The sequence below is a fragment of the Theropithecus gelada genome, chromosome 6 (assembly GCF_003255815.1).
Source record: "Theropithecus gelada isolate Dixy chromosome 6, Tgel_1.0, whole genome shotgun sequence".
In the NCBI taxonomy this organism is placed as follows: Eukaryota; Metazoa; Chordata; class Mammalia; order Primates; family Cercopithecidae; genus Theropithecus; species Theropithecus gelada.
This window is the reverse complement of record NC_037673.1, coordinates 67,763,105-67,785,860: the sequence shown is the minus strand read 5'-3', so window position 1 is coordinate 67,785,860 and position 22,756 is coordinate 67,763,105. Positions and strand designations below refer to the sequence as shown.

Here is a 22,756-nt window from a genome sequence, read left to right as displayed (position 1 = left end):
CCAAAAATGTCTTCATTTTGCCCTTATCCTTTCTTCCTTCCTTCCTTCCTTCCTTCCTTCCTTCCTTCCTTCCTTTCTTTCTTTCTTTCTTTCTTTATTTTTATTTGAGACGAGGTCTTGCTGTGTTGCCCAGACTGGCCTCCAATTCCTGGGCTTAAGTGATCCTCCCACCTCAGCCTCCTGAGTAGCTGGGACTACAAGCACATGCCAGCATACCTGTATTTTGCCCTTATTTTTTAAAGATAGTTTTGCTACATATGCAATTTTAGGTTGATAGTTTATACTTGCAACATTTTGAACATTTTTTTCTATTTTCTGGATTTTATCATTCCTATTTAGAAAACACCTGTTAGTATAGGTGTTTCTTTCTTTGTAATTTCTCTTTTCTTTCAGGCCACTTTTGAGATCCTCTCATTCATCATTTTCAAAATAATAATTTTACTTTTTTGACTTGAGACTGTATACATATCCTGAATCTAGAAACCTATATTTTTTATCAGTTCTAAAAAATTCTCATCATTGTCTCGTCATACATTCTTATTCATTTTTCTATATTTTTGCTCTTTTACAGTTCTCATTTTTATCTTTGTAGCATTCTGTGTAATTTTTTTTATCTGCCTTTCAGTTCACTCTCACTTCACCTGTGTCTAACCTGCTTTTTAACTTATTCATTGTTTACTTTTTATGGCTTTGATGAGGTATTCTTCACATAAAATAAACTATGCGTATTTAAATGTACAATTTGATCAGTTTTGACCAATGTACAGGTATATATGTCCTTAAAGACATCACCAGGATCAAGATATTGAGCATATCTGTCACCTGCTGAAGTTTTCTCCTATTCTTTAATCCTTTTCTCCTTCCACTTCCAGCCCTATACCCCAAATTCCCAGGCGACCGTGGATATGCTTTTTTGTCACTGTAGAATAGTTTACATTTTTTAGAATTTTATATAGTAAAGTCAACTCTTTAAACAAAATTCTCAGCTTGAGAATTTTGAGAAGAGTGGGTTAAATCCCCCAAAGAGGCATGAGGGCTGACTTTGTAATTTATAATCCTCAGGGGACAAGAATCCTGGTTGTTTACTTTTTAGGGTACGTTATTGTAGTGATAAGTTTTACCTTTTCACTTCAGGTATAGTTCCCCTAGGTGGTCCTGGCTTTACCTGAGGATCTCTGAACGAGTTTCTCATCTTACAAGTATTGGTTTTATCCTCCCTTCCCTGTAAGTCATTGAAACTAAAGCTCTCCATCACTGTAGATCATCATATGCTCTCAAAAGGACTGCTCCCGTCAAAAGGACTGCTCCCTTGAATACTCCAAGTTTATGTTCTCATCTTGCCTTTGGCCTCTGACAGTTACATCTACCTTCTTGAAAGCTCAATCATATGTCTGGGGGGAAAATGGATATTTTGTTTTATTTTTATAGTAGGAAGAATTTTTTTAAAGATATTTAATTCATCTTATTCCAGCAATGGAATTCCTATTCAGTATCTTCTTTGAGCATAGGAGCAACATCTAGGACTTCTTCTGTGTTCCCTCCCATGGTTGTTTCCAAACATAACTGATGATGTTTCATTAACTACAATCTTCTGGGGCTATTGTTTAAGTCTCTGGCGCTACCTCAAACCCAGAGAATTAGAATCTCCCTCTGGGTGAAAAAAATCCTAGGAATCTGAAGTTTTAAAGCCCCTCAGGCAATCTGAATCCTCACCCAGGCTTGTGGGCCATTGCACTCTTACTGGGAATAGTGCGGGGTTCTCAATAAAATCTTATGTATTCTGAGATCGTTAATAGTATTGGTTTCTTCAAAGGGGAAGGGCATTTTTAGTGTACATTTTATTTTCTGGACATGCTTCCACATTGTCTAGCTCTAAATTTTGTTAAATGAAGAATTCAAATTTCAGATCCATTTTCCCATATAGTCTGTTGTCCACAGCCATCAGCCACCATATGTATTCCTGAGGAGCTGAGTAGCAAGCAAAAAAGTATCTTCTTTGGCACCTCTCTTTGAACAAAACCTGGGCATCTGCTGGTCCCTCACTGAAACGTGAGGTGGGATATTGACTGTGGAAGCCCACAGTCCAGAAGCCTGTGGCGCTGGCCCTCTGCACACCGCAGCTGCCCCAGCTTTCCTGGCCGTCCCTGCTCTGTGCAGTTTTCTGCCTCATTCATCATGGCAGCGCTATACTGTGAGGTGATTGGCCACATAATATATTTAGCAGCAAACCTTTCTCTGACTTGGAATATGCAAATGTTATTCATTAGATGCTGGCTCTGCAGCTGTTAGTTTTCTGAGGCTCCAGCCAATTTCACTTGACTAAAGATTCCTTGGTGGGAAGGATTCACATGCAATCTTGAGTTACCACACTACAGAGGTGATCAGTGAAGCCACCTCATTCCAGAGTTTGGTTATACATTGTGCACAATGTGAAACCCACAAAGAAATGATGGGTTTTTCATTTTAATTAGGCCATAGATCCTGCTCTTGCTATTTTAAGTTAAATTGTAAATTTCGGGTAGAGGGAGGTAATTTCTCATATTGCCTATCATCTAAACACAAGAGCCTTCATTATGAAATGATCATAAAGATTTGCTATTATGAGAGAGACGTTTAACGTAAACGTCTACTGTAAACAAGTAGATTTAGTGCTATTAAGTTGCCTTAGTGTGAAGGGGGTTTAAGGACTTTTTTGTTTTTATTTTGTTTTAATCACTTGGCTTCAATCTCTTTAAGACAGTCATAAGAAAAGCTAATTGCTTTTATATCATATCAAGTTCTAAAGTTGTTTTCCCCCAGTAGGTACTGAGTCATTGAGATCAATCCCTCAGGGAAAAAAGAGAGGAAAAATGGTTAAATGCAGAATAGGTTTTCAACAAATGCTTATTACTTGATCATTTCTGCTTGTGTCCTTATTACCTGATAAACCAATTTCTTCCACCAGGGAGTAAACAAACCTTGGAAACCCAATTGCTTTTTTGTTTCTTCCTTTTCTTCCTTTGATTCATTTCTTTAGGTATTTACTAGGTGCCTTTTATAGAACTGTTCTAGGGACTGAGAATGTGTATCTTAGTAATTACATGGATTTTATTTTTAGTGTGAGAGACAGAAAAAACAACACAAATTAGCATTTGTTGGTTTTTATCCTGATTGGCTGATTTATCTTTTAAAAGGCTCACTCAGACTGCTGGGTGGAGATTAGATAATAAGGGTGGGGACAAGAGTTAAAACAAGGTGGAGAGATGAGAGATATTGGCGGCTTAGCAGTGGTGGTGATGAGAAATATATACTTATATTTCAAATCTAGAGCCTATAGGATTTACTGACAAATTGGTTATAGAGTGTGAAAAGAATGGGGTCAAGGATGATGCCTCCATTTTTAGACTGAGTAAACCAGCCAATATAGTGGTCATTTACTGAGATGGGAAAAGCAGATGGAGAGTGGAAGTTTGAGGAAATAAGAGAACATGTGATGTTTATATACCTATTAGACACCCAAATGGAAGTATCACCTATGCAATTGGAAATGCAAGTCTGAAGTTACAGGGAGAAGTGTGGGTAGGTATGTCCATGTGGAGCCAACCATCTATAGGTGATGGTTAAAGCTGTGGCAGAGAATGAGATCACCTAGGGACCGAGCATAGATGGTGAAGGGAAGTCTGCAGTCTACTGCTGAGTCCTAGAGGCACTCCAACATTTAGAAGTCAAGAAGAAGAGGAGATCTTGCAAAGGAAGGAGAGAAAAAAGAGAATATTTTGTGAAGGATAGAATGGTCAGCTGTATCAAATGATAGTGAGAAGTCAAGTAAGATGAAGACTGAAAATTAACCACTGGATTTTAACAATGTGGTAGTGGTTATTGGTGTCAGTGGAATGTGTTGAAGACTGGGAGCTCAGGAAGTAGTAACAGCTGTATCTGAGATGACTCTTTTGGGCAGTCTTGCTGTTAAGAGGAGCAGAGAAAAGGAGACATAACTGTAGGAAATATGAGGGCAAGGGAGGGCTTTTTTGTTTAACACTCTTCAACCTTTGTAACAGAATAGAGGACAGAGAATATGGGCACAGATGCTAGTAACCTGGTAGACATGATGCTCGAAGGATAAAGTTCTCTTTGGATTGCTTCTGTTTTCTCAGTTAAATGAGACACAAAATCATAGGCTGAGAGTGAGGAGAAGGGGAAAGAGGAATTGTAAATTTGAAAAGCAATGACAAGATGTGAACTAAACATTTTGGAGAGTATGCTGCCTAGGATTTCAGACATTTTCAGACTCTGAGATAAAAGTGTGATCTCAGAAATACCAAGTATTCCTATGGATGTTCTGCTGAAAGGAACCAAAATAGGAATCATTCAGGCCAAAAATCATTAAGGATAACCAGAGTGCTGCTGTCATTTGTTCAGGGTAGGTATAAAAGTCACTAGATACATTTCAATTTTTTAAATGTTTTGAATAGCTGATATACATCTATAACCTGATATATAGCTAATATATTTCAAAATACAAAAGGAAGAAATGTGTAAGCAATGAAGAGTCTTCTTCCCTGGATCTCATCTCATTTCTTTCTTTTTTTTTTTTTTTTTTTTTGGAACCTATCAGGAAATACACTTGCTTGTGTGTCCTTCCAGAAATATTTTATTGATCCTCTCCCCGCCTCTCCCCGTCCCAGGTCTTTTATTTTTCTTTTATTTTTTTCTTTCATGAGCTAATTATATTGAACTTCTTTATTTCCACTTTTATTTTAGATTCAGGGAGTACATGTACAGGTTTATTGCATGGGTATATTGCATGGCACTGAGGTTTGGGGTATAAGTGATCCCATCATCCAGGTACTAAGCATAGGTAGTTTGTCAGCCCTTGCCCCCTTCCCTCTCTCCTGCCTCTAGGAGTCCCCAGTGTCTACTGTTCCCTTTATGTCCTGTATACCTAGTGCTTACCACCCACTTGTAAGTGAGAACATGTGGTATTTGGTTTTCTGTTCCTGTGTTAATTTACTTAGGATAATGGCCTCCAGCTGCATCCACATTGCTGCATAGGACATGGTTTCATTTTTTTTTTATGGCTGTGTAGTATTTCATGGTGTATATGTACCATATTTTCTATATCCAATTCACCATCGTTAGGTTGATTCCATGTCTTTGCTATGGTGAGTAGTGCTGCAGTGAACATTGAGTGCATATGTCTTTTTGGTAGAATATTTTATTTTCTTTTTGGTATATACCCAGCAATGGGATTGCTGGATCAAATGGTAGTTCTGCTTTAAGTTCTTTGAGAGATCTCCAAACTGCTTTCCACAGTGGCTGAATTAATTTACCTTCCTACCAACAGTGTATAAGCATTCCCTTATCTCTGCAGCCTTACCAGCATCTGTTATTTTTTGACTTTTTAATAACAGCCATTCTGACTGGTATGAGATGGTATCTCATTGTGGTTTTTATTTGCATTTTTCTGATGATTAGTGATGTTGAGCATTTTTTCATATGTTGCTTGGCTGCTTGTATGTCTTTTGAGAAGTATCTGTTCTTGTCTTTTGCCCATTTTTTAATGGGGTATTTGGTTTTCGCTTGTTGAATTGTTTTAAGTTCCCTATAGATTCTGGGTGTTAGACCTTTGTTGGATGTGTAGTTTGTGAATATTTTCTCCCATTCTGTAGATTGTCAGTTTACCCTGTTGATGGTTTGCTTTGCTGTGCAGAAGCTCTTTAGTTTAATTAGGGTCCCACTTGTCAATTTTTTTTTGTTGCAATTGCTTTTGAGGACTTCGTCGTAAATTCTTTCTGAAGGCCGATGTCCAGAATAGCATTTCCTAGGTTTTCAAACTGATCCGTTTTTTAAAAGCTAAATACATGCTAAGAAGTTTTTTTTAAAATAATTCTCAACCCAATTAAATCATTTTTTAAATATTTTAAAGAATAAATATTCTTTTTTCCTCTTTAATTTGTATAAAAATAATTTCTAAAAAGCAAGAAAGAACGTCTCTTTTAATACTTCATGTTGGCAGCCATCTGGCAAGAATTGTAAAAAAATAGGTATCTTTAACAAGGTTTTTTTTTCTTTTTTTGTCTTCACAGCTGATCTTGCATCTTTAATGGATAAAACATTTGAGAGAAAGTTGCCTGTTAGTTCTTTAACAATATCACGGGTAAGAAAATTTTAACATATATATTTTCCAAGAAGAAGGAAGAAAGCCAGAAAGGCCCTTCATGTAGATGAGGCTGTGTAAATAAAAAATACTTTGCATAGGAAATATTTTTCAAGACTATGGTATGTTTTTATAGTTACTAATAGATATTTTTATAGTGTAGTAGCAAATTTCTTTGGCTGAAATAAAAGGTAGTACATTTACCAGATTCTGATATCAGTAATCACTTTTGTGTATCTGATTTATTTTATTTTTTTCCAGGATATGATATTCTGCTGTATGATACCATCAGTTTTTTTAAGTTGATACGTCCTTCAAAGTAATGATATTTACCCGTTAGTACTGGAAGTGTTTTTGATAGCCAAGAAAGTCTGTAAAAGAATGGATATTAATGTTAAAGTTAAACTGCAGCAGAGTAATGGAAGAATAATGTTAGGTTAGGAATCAGGAATAGTAACCATTACTGAGCACCTTCTATGCCAGTTTTGAATGTATTAGTTCCTTAACATACATTATTTTTAAAATTCTCACTGCTCCCTATGCAATAAGCAGTCTATGTAAGACATCGTTTAATAACTTTTCCAAGTTCACATAGCTTGTAAGCGTGGAAAAACTGAGATTCAAACCCAGATAGCTAGGTTCTCTTCTGTTGCCTGTTTCAAATATATCTGGGCTTGTCTTTATCACAAATTCACTTTATGACATTGGGCAATGAGACCCCTCTCAATTTTCTCATTTTCAGCATGGATACGGTTGCATCTTCCTCCCAGGGAATAATGGGATGCTAAAATGAGATTTTAGCTGTGAAAACTTTTTACAGAAATTAATGGCACCATAAAATTTAAAATATTGTTAAATATGGAAGAGAGAGAGGAAATAAATTACCTTTCTTTTGAATCCTGGTCCTTTCTTTCTGCCTTTTAGTTGAGAAACAGTTTTACTGGTCATAAGTTACATTTAATAGACTCATAATTGGCATATTAGAGGAGAATGGAAAGGCCATTGGTTCATCCCTTACATGATAGGTAAAACTTCTGTATGCCATAATACCTGCTATTTATTTAGGTAGTACTTCAAGGTTTACAGCTTTTATGTACATTTTCTCATTGGTGCCTTATACTCTTCGGGGCCAGTGCCTTTATCCTATTTATGCAGATGGTGCAACCAAGTCCCAGAGGGGCTGTGCCATCTGTTTATGCCATACAGCAAACAATCAGAGCTGTTTCTCAAGCTCAGGTTCTGTGTTTGAACCACACTTTATATGCCCTTAATGGATTTCTAAGTCAAGTCTAGAAGTGCTAGGGATTTTTAGAAAGTCTCCCTCTTTTTACTCTCCTCTCTCTTCTATGAGGTTTTCATTATATTCACAACATGCATTGTCTTCTACGCTTTTTTTTTTCTTTTTTGCCTCTGAGTCTCTATTTTAGAATAGAATCTGTCTTTGAAATAATCCTTTTTATTTGTTTATTTGGACCATAGTTAATGAGCATACTCAGAGATTTTATGGTTTGAAAGGAGAGTTTGTTGGTAAAGGAATCATAGGTTTACTGTTGCATAGCAGAGCTTAAATCAAAGTAGGAAAAAATGGTTGCAAGACTGAATTCTCTAAATTTAGATGTTTATGTTCTGGGCAATAGTTTTTTAGCCATCAGAGTCTTCATTCTTTCAGCCATATGTTCCCGTGTTTGGAACATAAAGAAAATAGTATCAGGATTTAAAGATAAAGGAAAAAATAGGTAACTAGTTATAATCAGTGGAACACTCCTTGTTCTGAGCAAGCTTCATGTTTGGCTTTCAATCCATTTTCTGATCAAGGTTGTTCCACAAATAGAAAAAGAGAAGCCATTGTGTATTCTTTGTTTGCATTAGCATAAAGGGGTTTCAAGGATGGAGCCATACCACGTGAACATTTTTCCACTAAGCATCACCATCGTTCTAATAAAACGGGTGTCCTGTATTTTGTAAGGTCAATGTGTGATCTAGGCCCTAGGCCAAATATATGACATAATTTATATTCAACCAAAGGTTTCTTTTTCTGTCTTTTAGCTTGTAGACAACATTTCATCTCGGGAAGAGATAGATCATGCAGAGTATTACCTTTACAAGTAAGTTTTCCTTTTGATTTGGCTGTGTACTCTGTGATTTCACAGCCTTTTTTACATAAAAGTTGGTATATGTTATGTATAATTTTGACACCTTCTAAGTTTATATTTTAAAGATCTTTTCATATGAGTATAGAGTTTCTGATTTTTTATAACTGCATTTTTTTCCATACTGTGAGTGTATCATTTAAACCAGTTCCCTTTTTATGGACCTCTAGATTATTCTCTTTTGTATTGTATACAATGTTAAAATTGGTAACCTTATACATATGTAATTTTTCACCTAATTTTCATGAGTGTATGTATTTATAGTTTTAATTGCTATTGTCAAATTGCTTTCTGTTGAAGTTTTTACATTCCCACTAGCAATGTGTGAGAGACGTATATTTTTACAGCTTGGCCAATAGTTAGGTATTTTCACATTTGCATTTTTTTGCCAATCTGATCAGTGAAAGTTTATACACACACACACACACACACACACAAGTTAAGTATCTCTTACCTAAAATGCTTGAAACCAGAAGTGTTTAAGATTTTGGATTTTTTTAAGATTTTTGAATATTTGCATTATACTTACTGTTTGAGTACCTCTAATTTGAAAATCCACAATGCTTCAATGAGCATTTCCTTTGAACATCATGTTGGTGCTCAAAAAATTGTGAATTTTGGAACTTTTCAAATTAGAGATACTCAATCTGTATGTATATTTCTTCTCTCCTTTTTTTTTTTTTTTAACAGGTGGAATTATACCCGATATGAACTGTTATGTACCTATTTTCAATTAACACTGTTATAAAACCTTTTCTACATTACCACATTTACTTCATTCTTTCTCAGAGCTGCTGACAATTCCATTGTGAACTACTCATAAAACTCACCCGTGTGTACAAAAAGTATGTTCAGTACAGCATCATTTATGGTAGCAAAAGACTGAAACAACCTAATGCACATTAAATAAAGAACTGGTCAAACAAATATCTGTCAGAATTGTACCTTACAACTAAATTTTTATTGTGATTCCAGTTTTTAAAATCTGATTTGTGATTTGATCCAGTTCCTATGTTCCAAAAATAGACTCAGATTGAAATTTTAAATGTTTCCAGTAAGCATTGCATTAGGGTTTCCCATTTGATCTTGCTTGTTGTGCTCAAGAGAATTTTTAGTTATTTCTGTCTAGATGCATTTTCATTTTTTGTTGTTTTTTTGGGGGGTAGTTTTTTTCTAGATGCATTTTTTAAAGCTTACTGTATTTTAGTGAAAATTTATTCATTTTTCTTTGATTTTGCTAAATAATAATGAGGCTTCTTTTTTTTCAAATTTCTGAATTGGGTAGATGCTACCACTTTTTGGGTGTTTTCTATTTAAATGTAAACCTCAAGTACGCTAGATTCCGCACCTTAAAAAAACATTTATTTTAAACCTCAGATTGGCTGTAATGGTGTCCTAAGTTGAAATTCTAGGTACTAACTTAGTTGCAAGTCATCTTAGTTGTAAGTGCCCTCTTTTACTTCATTAGGATAATGAAAAATGAACCCCTTGATGAGAGCTAGCCCAGCCTTCCTTTAGTGGCTCTTTGGGACTGTAGGACTGCTTTGGTAGTTATTTTTTGTCTATGGTGAAGGGTGTATTTGGGCTGGCATCTGGCCAGTTCTCATATTTTTATTTATAGCAAAATGCAGAACATAGTTTCAATTTCTAAATATAAGCTGTTTTTTTAGAATTTCATCCTGTGAGATACAGTGCCATAGTATTGGGAGAAGTATGTTCCAAATTCATAAGTACTTCTGTAGTATATCATTGATTTCAGTGACTGAGCATTTCAACAAGTATTTACTTAGCACTTATTATGTGCCCAGGCCCTGTCCTGGGTGCTGGATATCTAATGTTGAATAAGTTAGACATTCTCCAAATATTACTGAAAAGTTGAAGTTCTGTTTTTAAGATCTTCTATGATTAATTCTTCACACGTTCAGTTTTGTGTGGCCTGGGGTAAAACTGAAAGTTTCGTAAGATCACTGTGTCCTATTTCCTTATAGATCATATAAAGGACTCTTGTCCATCATAAGTCTGAGCCACTGTTTAACTGGACATCCAATTTCTTGCTTTAATCAAAACTAATTCTTTAGCTATGATTTACCATTTATCTTAGTTCTTTCTCCTCCCTTCCATTACCAAGAAAATTGAAATTGACTCTCTTTTTATCAGCTTTTTTTTTTTTTTTAAGACAGAAATGTTTTTATGACTTCATGTGCTTGTATATATATGAGACTAGGTAGAACTCTACAAAGCTGCATTGATACAGTAGAGATTGGCTGGGTTCTCTGGTTAGCTAAGTGCCTCACTCTTGCTTTCTAGCCTTAGAGAATATACAGAATATACTTATGCCTTAGCAAAATTAAAAATTACAAGTTATAAACTCTTAGGGTTTCTCTCAAGTAATCAAAATCAGGGATGTTAATCCTGAAGACACCAAGGACTTACTACTGTGTAATATTTCTACCGGTTAGGGCTTCAGTCATTATGATGCCTAACACTCCTCATGGACATCTTGGAGTAAACTTAACAATTCGAGATCGAAGGTGAAGAAATGAAGAAGGAACGTCTGTCTTAATTTTAGATAACTCACAGCTTGCAGGCCTGGGGTTAGGATTTCTCAGTCCTTAAGCAGTACTGTCTTTAACAGTGAAGCCCACAGAAGAACTTTTGCATTGGTTCACCTCTTTCTCTGACATGGCCTGTGAACACCAGGCTCTGCTAGCAGGAGTGTAGCTGCCACATCTTCTCCTCTTCTAATGATCACATTTCCGCAATGATTATGTAAAGTCTAGAGCCAAAGAAGTTTAGAAACCTTGAATGATCAGTGAAGAGCTGATTGAGCTTCTGCCATTGCATCAGGCATGCAAGTGAACAGTTCCAAGTTCCAGCAGCTCAGGGTGCTGCTGGTACCTGCCAGCTTATTATCACCCTATCATCCCAGCAGAATATTTGAAGCTTTGAATCTCCCAAAGTACATGGGCATAAATGTTTAGGGACTTCAACATTAAAGGGATCTTTTAAGGAGAGATAGAAAGGCTGCTGTTCAGTCAGCAGACGGGAGAACAAATTCCTAAGTACTTTTATTTGGGCCACGGTCTATTCTCTGGGAGCTGGCAATCCTATGATCAACTTTCACCTTCTGTTTATAAATAAAAAATGAAAACACCAAGGAAAGGGTGAAACTCTACCCAAACAATAATGTGAACTAAAAATGGTTAAGGCAATACCAGAAACTATATTCATTGGCCAAAACAAAAAACAAAAAAACTGATAATACTCATATAACAGGAAAATAAACCAAAAACCAAGAGTAAAAGTGATTAAAATAGCAACAAGGTTAAAACAAAGTAAAACAAAATAAGAAAACAAGGCATACTGTTTGGCTGTGACAAATACAGAAAACGTAAATAAGATAATAAAAAATAAATACAGTAAAGTGAAATAAGGATTTGAGCCAGGGACTTTATATGATATGTACAGTTTAAGCTGGGTGATTGGGAAAATAGGCATAGGTGTGCTCTTGCACAGATAATACTAGCAGGCTAAATGGTAAACCTCTTTATGAGTAGGTTTCAAGCTGTCTTCTGAGAAGCCCTGAAGCTAGTATCTTACAGGCCCTCTAGGGCGTGGCTTGGGGGAAGAATAGGTCTGGAGAGAGGCCAGACCATGCTGCCACGGGCCATTTGCTTTTGCTTCTGTTTCTGCCAGATAAACTGTGCCTCCAGCTGCCTTATCGGAGTCTACAAAGAAAATTCAGAGAGGACTGTGAACTTGAATAAGAATAAAATCATATTTTATTTTCACTAACCTCAATAATATTTAGCATTTCTTTCACTTATGCATGTAGGCAGCAGATGACTATAATATTAACGGCATCTGTGTCTTTCTTGCCAATAAAAATCATTGATTTTTTCATATCACATTACATTTGTTACAGATATCATCACTGCTTAGAAATTATGTTAGTAATTAAATCTACCACTAGCTAGTGTTATTTCATCCATTAATAAAGCAGCACATATGTTACCATATCCCAAGGATTTCTTAATATCTTGACAATTGTATTTCAATATAATTGGTGTCTGTTGTAAAAAACTAATTCTGAGATGCCTTCATCAGACTGCCAGAGGGTTCGAGACAAAAAATTGTTAGGAACCGTGCTGTGAGATCTTGTTTGAAAAATAGGTTCTTTTGCTTAGACTTATTTTTATTTCTTCTCTCGGGTTTTTTGGGTTTTAAGTACTTTGGGTCTTTGTTTTCTCTTCTTACAAAGAAGACTTTCTTAGTTTAGACCTTACCAGGTAAGACAAGCGTATAATTGATAGGTTTTCTGTCTTCACAGTGAAAATTTAGATACAGCCAGTCTCCCAAGTTTCCCTACAACACCAGAAAAAAAGGTGTGGTGAGGAGTGAGAAGATTTGGACAGGCCCTGAGATGCTGCATGTTAGACCAGTGCTGGCAGGGGGCTAGGCAGGAAGATTTCCGCTTTATCTTGGTATCACCATCACCCAGTGCTTGGTGAGGTGAGAAGCCATGCTCTTTCCCAGCGGTAGCAGCATAGGTTCTGTGACGCAGAAAAGAGAGGTAAGAGAACATCTCAGCTAACAGCTGCTGACACGAAATGTCTGCTCAGTGGGCATAAAAAGACTGCATTTATTTTTTATATTTGTTTAGAAGAATTTTTATATCCCATGTTAATTTTAAAAACAGTTGAGCAAAATACTTTCTTTCTCCGGGCAAAGGATTAATTTCTACTTCCTATCCATATGCCCTCTCGTTAATATTTGGAAGAGAAAAGGGCTCCTACCTTTGCTTTACTGTAAACTTACGCCATTCCTAAGAATTAGATTTGCATCTTTATTTTACTCATGCAGAGACTAAAACATAGAGATTGGCTGAGCACACGCAACATAGAGACTGAGTATAAGCCCCTGCCTGTCCTGAGAGGGAAACCACAAGGATCAGATGTGAGCAGTGGGGCAATGCTATAAAAACAATGCAGTGCTGTCTCAGTGCAAGGTTTTATCATTAAGGATCCCAGATGGGGCTACAATTTCTTTATAGGAAACTAAGGCAGAAGAAATTCCAGAGAGACCAGGCTTTGCTGTTCCTCTACAAGAGATCCCCTTTTGGGATCTGTCTGCCTGGGGTCAGTTACGGTGAGTGTATGTGGAGTTTTATACAATGGGAACTTTTTCCTTTATCATCTTGTAGAGAGCATCTTTCCTAGGCCACCTAGTCTGTAGTTCAGAACTTTCCCCCCATAACCTCCAAGTCCACATGCCCAGTGTATACTGCCCAAATGCAAACAAGTGAACCTTGGGGCAGGCTCTGTGTCTCCATTTTCAGGAGATAAAACAGCATGTTGCTGGTAAAATTGTGCCTTTGGCAAAAACCATTATTTTCATGGTTATGACAAGCTTTAACCATTCTTGTGTTAGTATTTGATTACTGCATTGCTAAAATGCAAACCCAAGCCATAAGAATTTGTTCTTCCCACTTAGTGTCCTCATCTTCACTGAGGATGTTTGCAAATTGCATTTTGAAAGACCTATATAGGCCTTCGAATCATGTTGGGACCATGGTAGTTTTGAGATGCATGAAATTAGACTTGCTTCTTCTACTATCAGGGCGTCAGTAATCAGAACTGATAATTTGATCTGCAACATAACAGTGATTCCTGAAGGATATGTCATAGAAATTTCTAACATATACAACATATACTCTATATTAAGAATATAATTTTTTTTTAGGCCAGGCACAGCAGCTCATGCTTGTAATCCCAGCACTTGGGGCAGATGGATTGCTTGAGCACAGGGGTTTAATACCAGCCTGGGCAACATAACAAATCTTATCTCTATAAAAAGATACAAAAAATTAGCTGGGTGTGGTGGTGCACACCCGTACTCCCAACTACCTGGGAGAATGAGGCAGGCAGATCACCTGAGCTTGGGAGGTCGAGGCTGCAGTGAACTGAGATCACACCACTGTACTCCAGCCTGAGTGACAGAGTGAAACTCTGTCTCAAAAAAAAAAAAAAGGATATAGCATTCTTTTAAAGCAGCCCTTTGGTTTTTAGCAAACAGGTAGGGAATGCTGAATTGTTATACAATAAGAAAAGATTGTTGCAAAGCTCTGTGGAAGGTGAGTTTTTCTCGGAATACAGCTCTTAATGTTGCTATGGAGAGTGGCATGCCACCCAGTAAGAAAGGAAGTTCAGGTTGCATGGCAAGCTGTGTACTGCCAACACATTCATCCATGCTGTACGTGGGTCTCGAGTATCTTTCACTATTTGCTTAGCCGACCTGGCAGATACCAGGTATCCTTAGTTGGAGATGGATAGCAGGTCAGGAACAGCTGGGGTAAGGCAGATGGCAGCCTGCATGTCTCCAGGTCCTGGGTTGGCAGCCATCCTAAAAAGGAAGGACCGAAATAGCTTCATTTTTCATGAAGCAAAAATACCCAGTGGTTCCTCGGAAGGCTATAGCACCACCCCAGGCCTATGTTGTAAAAATCCATTTCTGCCTGTGGGAAAAGGGGAAGATGGGAGTTTATTAAGAGGGATTATTAAGAGGGAACAGCATGCATTCGTTTATGCAGCAGTGATTTTCCTTTGAGGGCATAGAGACTGTTTGTGTTTCACAGCAATAAAAAGTAATCTTAAATTTTTCTGTTAGCATATTGCCAGGTTGCATTATGACTGAACATTATTAAGAAAAGAGTAAGAACCCAAGAGGAGAGAAATGAGTGTAAGAGCATTTTTAGTAACACTTCTATACTTTAATATTGCCTAGTTCTTTATTTAGTTCTTATTTGCTGATCCTTACCACAGGCCTGGGAGAGTGCTTGTTATTGTTAATAGCTCTGTATTGGAAAATAGCAGATCATTGGTCATAGTGCATGCCTTGCCAGAGATCATGGGAGCTTTGTGATAAGGATTAGAATTCTTGGCCTCCACGGCTGGGCATGGTGGCTCATGCCTGTAATCCCAGCACTTTAGGAGGCTGAGGCAGGCAGATCACTAGGTCAGGAGATCGAGACCATTCTGGCTAACACTTTCAGTGAAACCCCGTCTTTACTAAAAATACAAAAACAAAATTAGCCTGGCGTGGTGGCAGGCGCCTGTAGGACCCAGCTACATGGGAGGCTGAGGTGGGAGAATGGCGTGAACCTGGGAGGCGGAGCTTGCAGTGAGCCGAGATCACGCCACTGCACTCCAGCCTGGACAACAGAGCAAGGCTCCATCTCAAAAAAAAAGAATTCTTGGCCTCACTGCTTCAGACTCTACTTCTTTTCCCACTGGTCTTGTTATTTCATCTAGAGCCGCATCATAGGAGGAGTGAACCTTCAAGGTATTTTTTTGGCTTTGACTTAAGCATTCCACCTAGCTTTCCCAGAATGATCTTATACCTTAGATGGTTATTCCATTTTATTCCTCTGGTGCACTGACTATGTACCTCTGCAGGCTCCAGTCCTGAGTCCCTAGGAGTATGTGCTGCTACATACATCCATGCACAAGTATCTGTAGAGATACATGCTTTCATTTCTGTGGGGTAAATATCTAGGGGTAGAGTGATTGGAGCATATGGTAAGTATATGGTTAACTTTTTAAGAAACTACCAAATTGTTTTCTGAAGTGATTATATCATTTTATAGTCCCAAGAGCAGTTCCACTTCCTCCACATTTTTGCCAATACATTTAGCCATACCAACATGTGTTTAGCGGTATCTTACTGTGGCTTTAATTATTTGCCCAATAAGTAATGATACTTCCTTTGATAAAGTGTTTGAATCTTTTGTCCATTTTAAAAATTGAATTGTTTCTACTCTTCTTGGGTTTTCAGAATTCTTTTTCTTATAGTTTTATCTTTTCATTCCCTTAACAGTGTTTTTGAAACACTGTTTTGTTTTTTGTTTGTTTGTTTTTTATTGAGATGGAGTCTCTGTCACCCAGGCTGCAGTGCAGTGGCATGATCTTGGCTCACTGCAGCCTCCACCTCCCGTGTTCAAGCAATTCTTCTGCCTCAGCCTCCCAAGTAGCTGGGATTATAGGCACCTGCCACCACGCCCAGCTAATTTTTGTGTTTTTGTAGAGATAGGGTTTCATCATGTTGGCAAGGCCGGTCTCGAACTCCTGACCTCAGGTGATCCACCCACCTTGGCCTCCCAAAGTGCTGGGATTACAGGCATGAGCTACCATTCCCAACCTGTTTTTATTTTTTATGTAAGTCCAATTTATCAACATTTTTTTTTGTTGTTAATGGATTGTGCTTTTGGTGTTCTCTAAAGTAAGGGTCACCAACCCTTTTGGCACCAGGGACTGGTTTTGTGGAAGACAGTTTTTCCACAGCTGGGGGTTGGTGTTGGGGATGGTTTGGGGATGAAACTGTTCCATCTCAGATCATCAGGCATTAGTTAGATTCTCATAAGGAGCATGCAACCTAGATCCCTTGCAAAAGGAGAGTTTCTGCTCCTATGAGAATCTGATAGCACCACTGATCTGACAGGAGGTGGAGCTCAGTCGGTAATGCTCACTCACCCACTGCTCACCTCCTGCTGTGCGGCCCAGTTCCTAACACTGGTACCAGTCCACAGCCTGGGGGTTGGGGACCCCCGATCTAAGGAATCTGCTTAACCCAGCACCATACTGATTCTTCTTCTAGGTTTTGTTTTAGAAGTTTTATAGTTTTAAGTTTTATAATTAGGTCTGTGATCGGCTTTATTTTGGTGTCACCATCACCCAGTGCTTGGTGAGGTGAGAAGACATACTATTTCCCAGCAGTAGCAGCAAAGGTTCTGTGACACAGAAAAGAGAGGTAAGAGGACAGCTCAGCTAACAGCAGCTGACAGGAAAGGTCTGTTCAGTGGGCATAAAAAGACTGCATTTATTTTTTATATTTGTTTAAAAGAATTTTTATATCCCATGTTAATTTTTAAAACAGTTGAGCAAAATACGTTCTTTCCCTACAGATTTATGATTTTGAATTTTTTGTGTGTGTATGTTATAAGGTAAAGATCAAAGTTAATTTTTGGGCATAAGAATGCCTAATTGTGTCAACACCACTTGTTGAAAAGGCTATGTTTAAATTGCCTTTGTACCTTTGTTGGTAATCAGTTTATATTTGTGTGAGTCTATTTCTGGACTTCTTTGTTCCATTGATCTCTGTTTTGTTATCTATTTTAATGCCAATACTACTCTGTCTTGATGAGTGTAGTTTTAAAATAAGTCTTAAAATTAAATAGTGTAAGCCCTTCAGCTTTTGTGTGTTCTTTTTCAAAATTATTTTGGCTAATGTAGGTCCTTTCCATTCCGTATCAATTTTAGAATCACCTCTTGTATATGTGTGTGTGTATACACACATACATATTTAGATATATACACACACATGCATTATTAATGTAGAGAAATTAGGAACAATATCAATTCAAGAAATATGTATTGAATGTATAGTATATATTTAGAAACTAACAAAGAAGATTATAAGGAATATTAGGGAAGAGACTGATTTTGCAAAAGTCATTCTTTTTCTATTGCGGGCAAATTTAAACTGCCCTAACAGGATTTGAGATGAAAATAAATGAGAACAGATTCATGTCTGTAAGACAAATGATTTTCAGCTGTTTATAAGGGACATTCTAAAGCCAGTAGAGGCTTTAAGAGTATTTTTTAATGCACTAAAACTGGTATATTCAGTTTTGGTATATTCAAAGGAAGGATATTATATAATCCCAGCAATTAAAAAAAATTACAACCAGGTGCAGTGGCTCATGCCTGTAATCTCAACACTCTGGGATACTGAGGTGGAAAGATCCCTCGAGGTCAGGAGTTTGAGATCAGCCTGACCAACATAGTGAAACTCCGTTTCTACAGAAACATTTTTAAAGATTAGCTAGGCATGGTGGCATGTGCCTGTAGTCCTAGCAACTCAGAAAGCTAAGGCTAGGCCTTGTTGTCCTAGCTACTTAGGAAGCTGAGCCCAGAAATTCAAGGCTACAGTGAGCTATGATCAAGCCACTGCACTCCAGCCTCTGTACTAGAGCAAGACCCTGTCCCACCCGCCGCCCAAAAAAAAGATTATTAGATGGTTGAAGATCATTAGATATGTGAAACAATTCAAAATCAACACAAATCCAGGATATGATAAGTAGATAAACGTGCTGAATTTATGTAACAAAATGTAAGTTTTAGAGAAAACATGTTTGGAGCAGGCTAGAAAAAGGATTGATGTTATCCGCAAACATTCATAAAAGAGGTAGAACTTAAGATAGCCTTGAAGGTTAGATGAGTAGAGGAAACAAGAACAAGTGTTCAAGATGGAACAAACCGTACAGCTGGAGTTAGAAGGAAGGAGTGAGAACTGGCTTTATGGAAACTGCCTTAACCAGAGAGATTAGGGTTTGTTGGGGAGTAATGAGAAATAAGGAAGGCAGATCAGAGAGAGAATAGAATGTTGGCAGGAGAGAAGGGAGAGTTCAAAATCTGTCATTATCATACATTGCTAGTGGATATATAAATTGGTACAACTTGTATAGAGAGAACTTTGGCAGCATCTGTCAAAATTCCAAGTACAATACCCTCTGGCTCAATAATTCCACCTCTAGGAATTTAACCTCCTGATATACTCTTATTCATGCCAAAAATGTCCATTGCAAAAAGTAAAAGATTATGTCCATCAATAGAAGCCTGTTTAAATTATGCTACAGCCATACAGTGGAATACTGTGCAGCGATTGAAAAGAATGAGGAAGCTTTATTTGTATTTCCTATTGAATAAATTGTGAAATGTATTGAGTGAAAAAAATACGAGTAGGACTTAGTGTGTGATGTAGCCACTGTGGTTTATGTGTAATATGTATACATGTGCTTTGATGCTTATGTGTACATGTGTATGTGTGTGCATAAGATGTCTCTGGAATGATACCCACAAAAACTGGTAACATTGGTTTCTTTTGGGGAAGAAATCTAGATGACTTCTCGTTGAATTGTCTCTTGTAACTTTTGAATTTTATATCATGGGTATATATTACTTATTCAAAAAATACATGTTTTTCGTTTCTTCCCCTCCCTTCCCTCCCCGCTTCTCTTTTTCCATATCATGCACACACACACACTTACGAGGAAATTAACCAAAATTTTTTTTCTTTTTTTCTTTTTTTTTTAAATTTAAAGACAGGATCTCACTCTGTTGCCCAGGCTGGTATGCAATGGCAGGATCTTAGCTCGCTGTAGCCTCAACTTCCCAGGCTCAGGCAATTGTCCTACCTCAGCCTCCCAGGTAACTAGGACTTTAGGTGTATGCCACCATGCCTGGCCTTTTTTTTTTTTTTTAAGAGATGGGGTCTCGCCATGCTGCCCAGGCTGGTCTTGAACTCCTGGACTCAAGCAGTCCACCTGCCTCAGCCTCCTAAAGTGCTGGGATTATAGGCATGAGCCACCACACCTGGCCTGAAAAATATTTTTTAAAAGATCCTCAAGATAGCCATCTGCAGATTCTTAAGAAGTATATATCACAATAAAAGTATTTCAGAAAGATTAATAACAGGGTAAATTTTTTATTAAAATAGGTAAATTTTATAGGGAAATTATCTATGCATATAGAGGAAAAAGACCTGTCCTATGGTAGTTGACAGTGGAAATAAAGAGAGAAATGTACATAGCAGGGGGAAAAAATGGATCAGCGGGATTAATGGCAGGTTGAATGTAGAGACAGAAAACAAGGAGTGTCAAAAATGAACTGAAAATTGAACCTCAGTGGGGAAGTGGCTTGTACATGATAGAAGTATTGAATTGGAAGCAGATTTAGAAGGCAGCAAGAGGGTGAGTTTTTCTTTTGCCTTTTCTTTGTACATACACATGTTTCTTTCTAAGCTTGCTGGATCGTATTTTGCCTACTGACTATACTTGGACTGTTTGACAGGAACTGGCCACAGACCTTTAGAGAAAGAACAGTTGCCAAAATATACCCATTGGGTCTTCCTGGTGTATTGGCACTAGTTGGAAAATTTTGGACCAGATGACCTCTGAAGTCATGCCAACTTTTGGAATCTGAAATTGCAACCTGGATAGACTAAATAATTCCCTTGGAGCCATGTGACAAGTCTAAGCTCCAGCTGTGGATGAGGCTTGACTTCACGTTCAGAGGCTCATCAGCTAGCCCAGTGTATCTCTTTGTGTCAGTTCTTTTTCCTAAGCAGTTTCAGTAATATACTAAAAGATACAGACTCAATGAATATTTTAAAACCTCATAACAGTGTGACATAGAATTAATTAAACCTAGAAAAAAAAACTAACATAAAAAGAAATTCAATAATGAAAATGTATTATCTTGTGGGGGAGGTTCTAAAAAGACCCCGAAGGAATCAGGATGAAAGGAAAGAGGTGACTGGAGTCTTAGGACCAGTTTAGTCCCCACTTTAATCTGTAGCTTCGAACTAGTTAGTGAACTCTCTGGACATCAGCTTTCTAGATGAGCAGATCATCTTGGATGCCTCCCAAGGCACTTTCCATAGCTAAAACATAATGTTTCTTAATGTCACTGATAAGATTTTGTCACCAGACGCCTCAGACTTTGAAAGCATGAAGCTCTCGCTTTTTGTTTAGTTTTTCACGCAGAATTTTATTCACTTTAAACAGTAAAATTGAACTTCCAGCCACCTTAACCATGAATATCAAGAGAAAAACTAATATGATGTAAAAGTAAACAACAGAAAGGGTAGAGGATCTCTTATTCTCTTCTGGATTTAGGTGACAGACTTCATTTACTGTCTTATTTGTGAATATATTTAGTAAATTTTGTCATATGAGAAGTTGGGTATCCACTCTCATTTATCCTCTAGCTAACTAATTTTTATACCATATGTACTTGCCTTTTTCCTGCAAGGCCCACAAACCACATGTTTTTGATGCCTTGTATATACATGAGATTTAAAAGGAGAAGGCTAAAGTAAATCTGTTCTAATAGCTGCAGAACCATTTGTAAATTAAACCTTAAACTCCTAAAATTTCATATAAGAATATGTATCCAAGTTGGCTTTTATTGAAAAATGTTTCTCCTGGCTATTTTTGTAATTGTAAAGTCAAATCAGGGTACCAGGAATTACAGCTATAGGGCAATGAGAAAGGCATAACTAAAATATAGTCTTGTATTTATTATATAAACCCTACTTCAGTAGGGTTTTAAGTGTAAGGCAGTTTGATTTGAAGATAATTAAGAGATCTTTTCAGAAACTGGTACAATATTTAAGGGAGAGCTGAGTAGATAAACAGAAGCTTCAAGGAGAGATTTATGGGAACAGAAGTTTCAGTTGATTGCATCATGGTTTTTGAGGCCAAAGGCAAATAAATTCCTGAGTATTTCCAGATGCTGTGTGTCTAGGCAAGAGGACATCTGAGAAGCTAGAAGTATTCAATGTGAATTCTTTTTAGTGATCTAGGCTGCTTTCATTTTCATGACAGATTTCCAGGTATGTTTGTTTTGAACAGCAGATTTTACATTTTGAGGTCTATTCTGTTTTTTAATAGCAATGCTGATTTTAAGACAAATAGTATCACCATTTTATACCTAGTAATAGGCAGAGCTGGGACTTAAAACTAAATCTTCCAACACCAGATCATTACAGCACATGAACAGTATATTCATTATGCACTGACTGTTACATAGTTCAGTGGTGGACACTACCAAGAGGTGAAACTCAATCATTAGTCTTCACTAGTAAAAATCTTGGCAGAGTTTTGATAAGTCAAACACTGAAATTATTTATTGTTCAAATGAGAACTTTGTGCGTCTCATACATACAGATTAGTATAGTCCTCCATTTGCTGAATAATAGCAGGTAATAACAGACTTAGATACTTACACAGTGCTTTCAGACTCCAGCCGGAATGGACCACTATTCTCTGAATGTGCCTTCTACTTTCATATCTTGCCTATGCTCTTCTCTCCCCACTACCTCTTTCTAACAGAATACAACCTGTGTTTTAAGGCCTGTCCCAAATTCTGCCACACTCATAAACTTACCCTGATTTTCACGGTTGAATGTGATCTCTCTGACCCGTCTATAAAATTTTGTTTTTCCTATTCAGGGGTGCTTACTGATTTTATGTTGTCTTTTGTCTAATCAAAAATACATATTTCTTTCTCTCTACTTGAGATACAGTGTAGTATAGTAGATAAGGGTATATACTTGAGCCAAAGTGCCTGAATTTGAAGGTCGAATGTGCCATCCATTTCCTCCCTCATAAAATGAGTGTTAAAATAGTGTCTGTGTTTTAGGGTATTTATGAGACTCCAAGAAATTGATACATTATAATGCCCTCAGAACAGTCTTGGGACTAAGAAGGTCAGTGCTCAATAAAATTTAGCTTTATGTTGACTATACAGATTGTACATCGTGAGAAGCAAGGAGTATTTATTTCCTATATTTCTCTCTTAAGGGAAAATGTATTTGATTTCCAGTTTAGGTTTCTAAGACCTTATTCCCT

At 37.3% G+C, this 22,756-nt stretch overlaps 1 protein-coding gene across 4 annotated transcripts in view; it reads left to right on the top strand.

Moving 5' to 3' along the window:
* Positions 1-22,756, top strand: part of MRPS27 (mitochondrial ribosomal protein S27) — a 99,752-nt gene that overhangs the window by 15,930 nt on the left and 61,066 nt on the right. For all 4 annotated transcript variants that reach the window (XM_025389443.1, XM_025389442.1, XM_025389444.1 and 1 more), the window contains 2 exons: positions 6,066-6,136; positions 8,183-8,241. In XM_025389443.1, the coding sequence (XP_025245228.1) occupies positions 6,066-6,136; positions 8,183-8,241 (130 nt within the window). The remainder of the gene's footprint in view (positions 1-6,065; positions 6,137-8,182; positions 8,242-22,756) is intronic.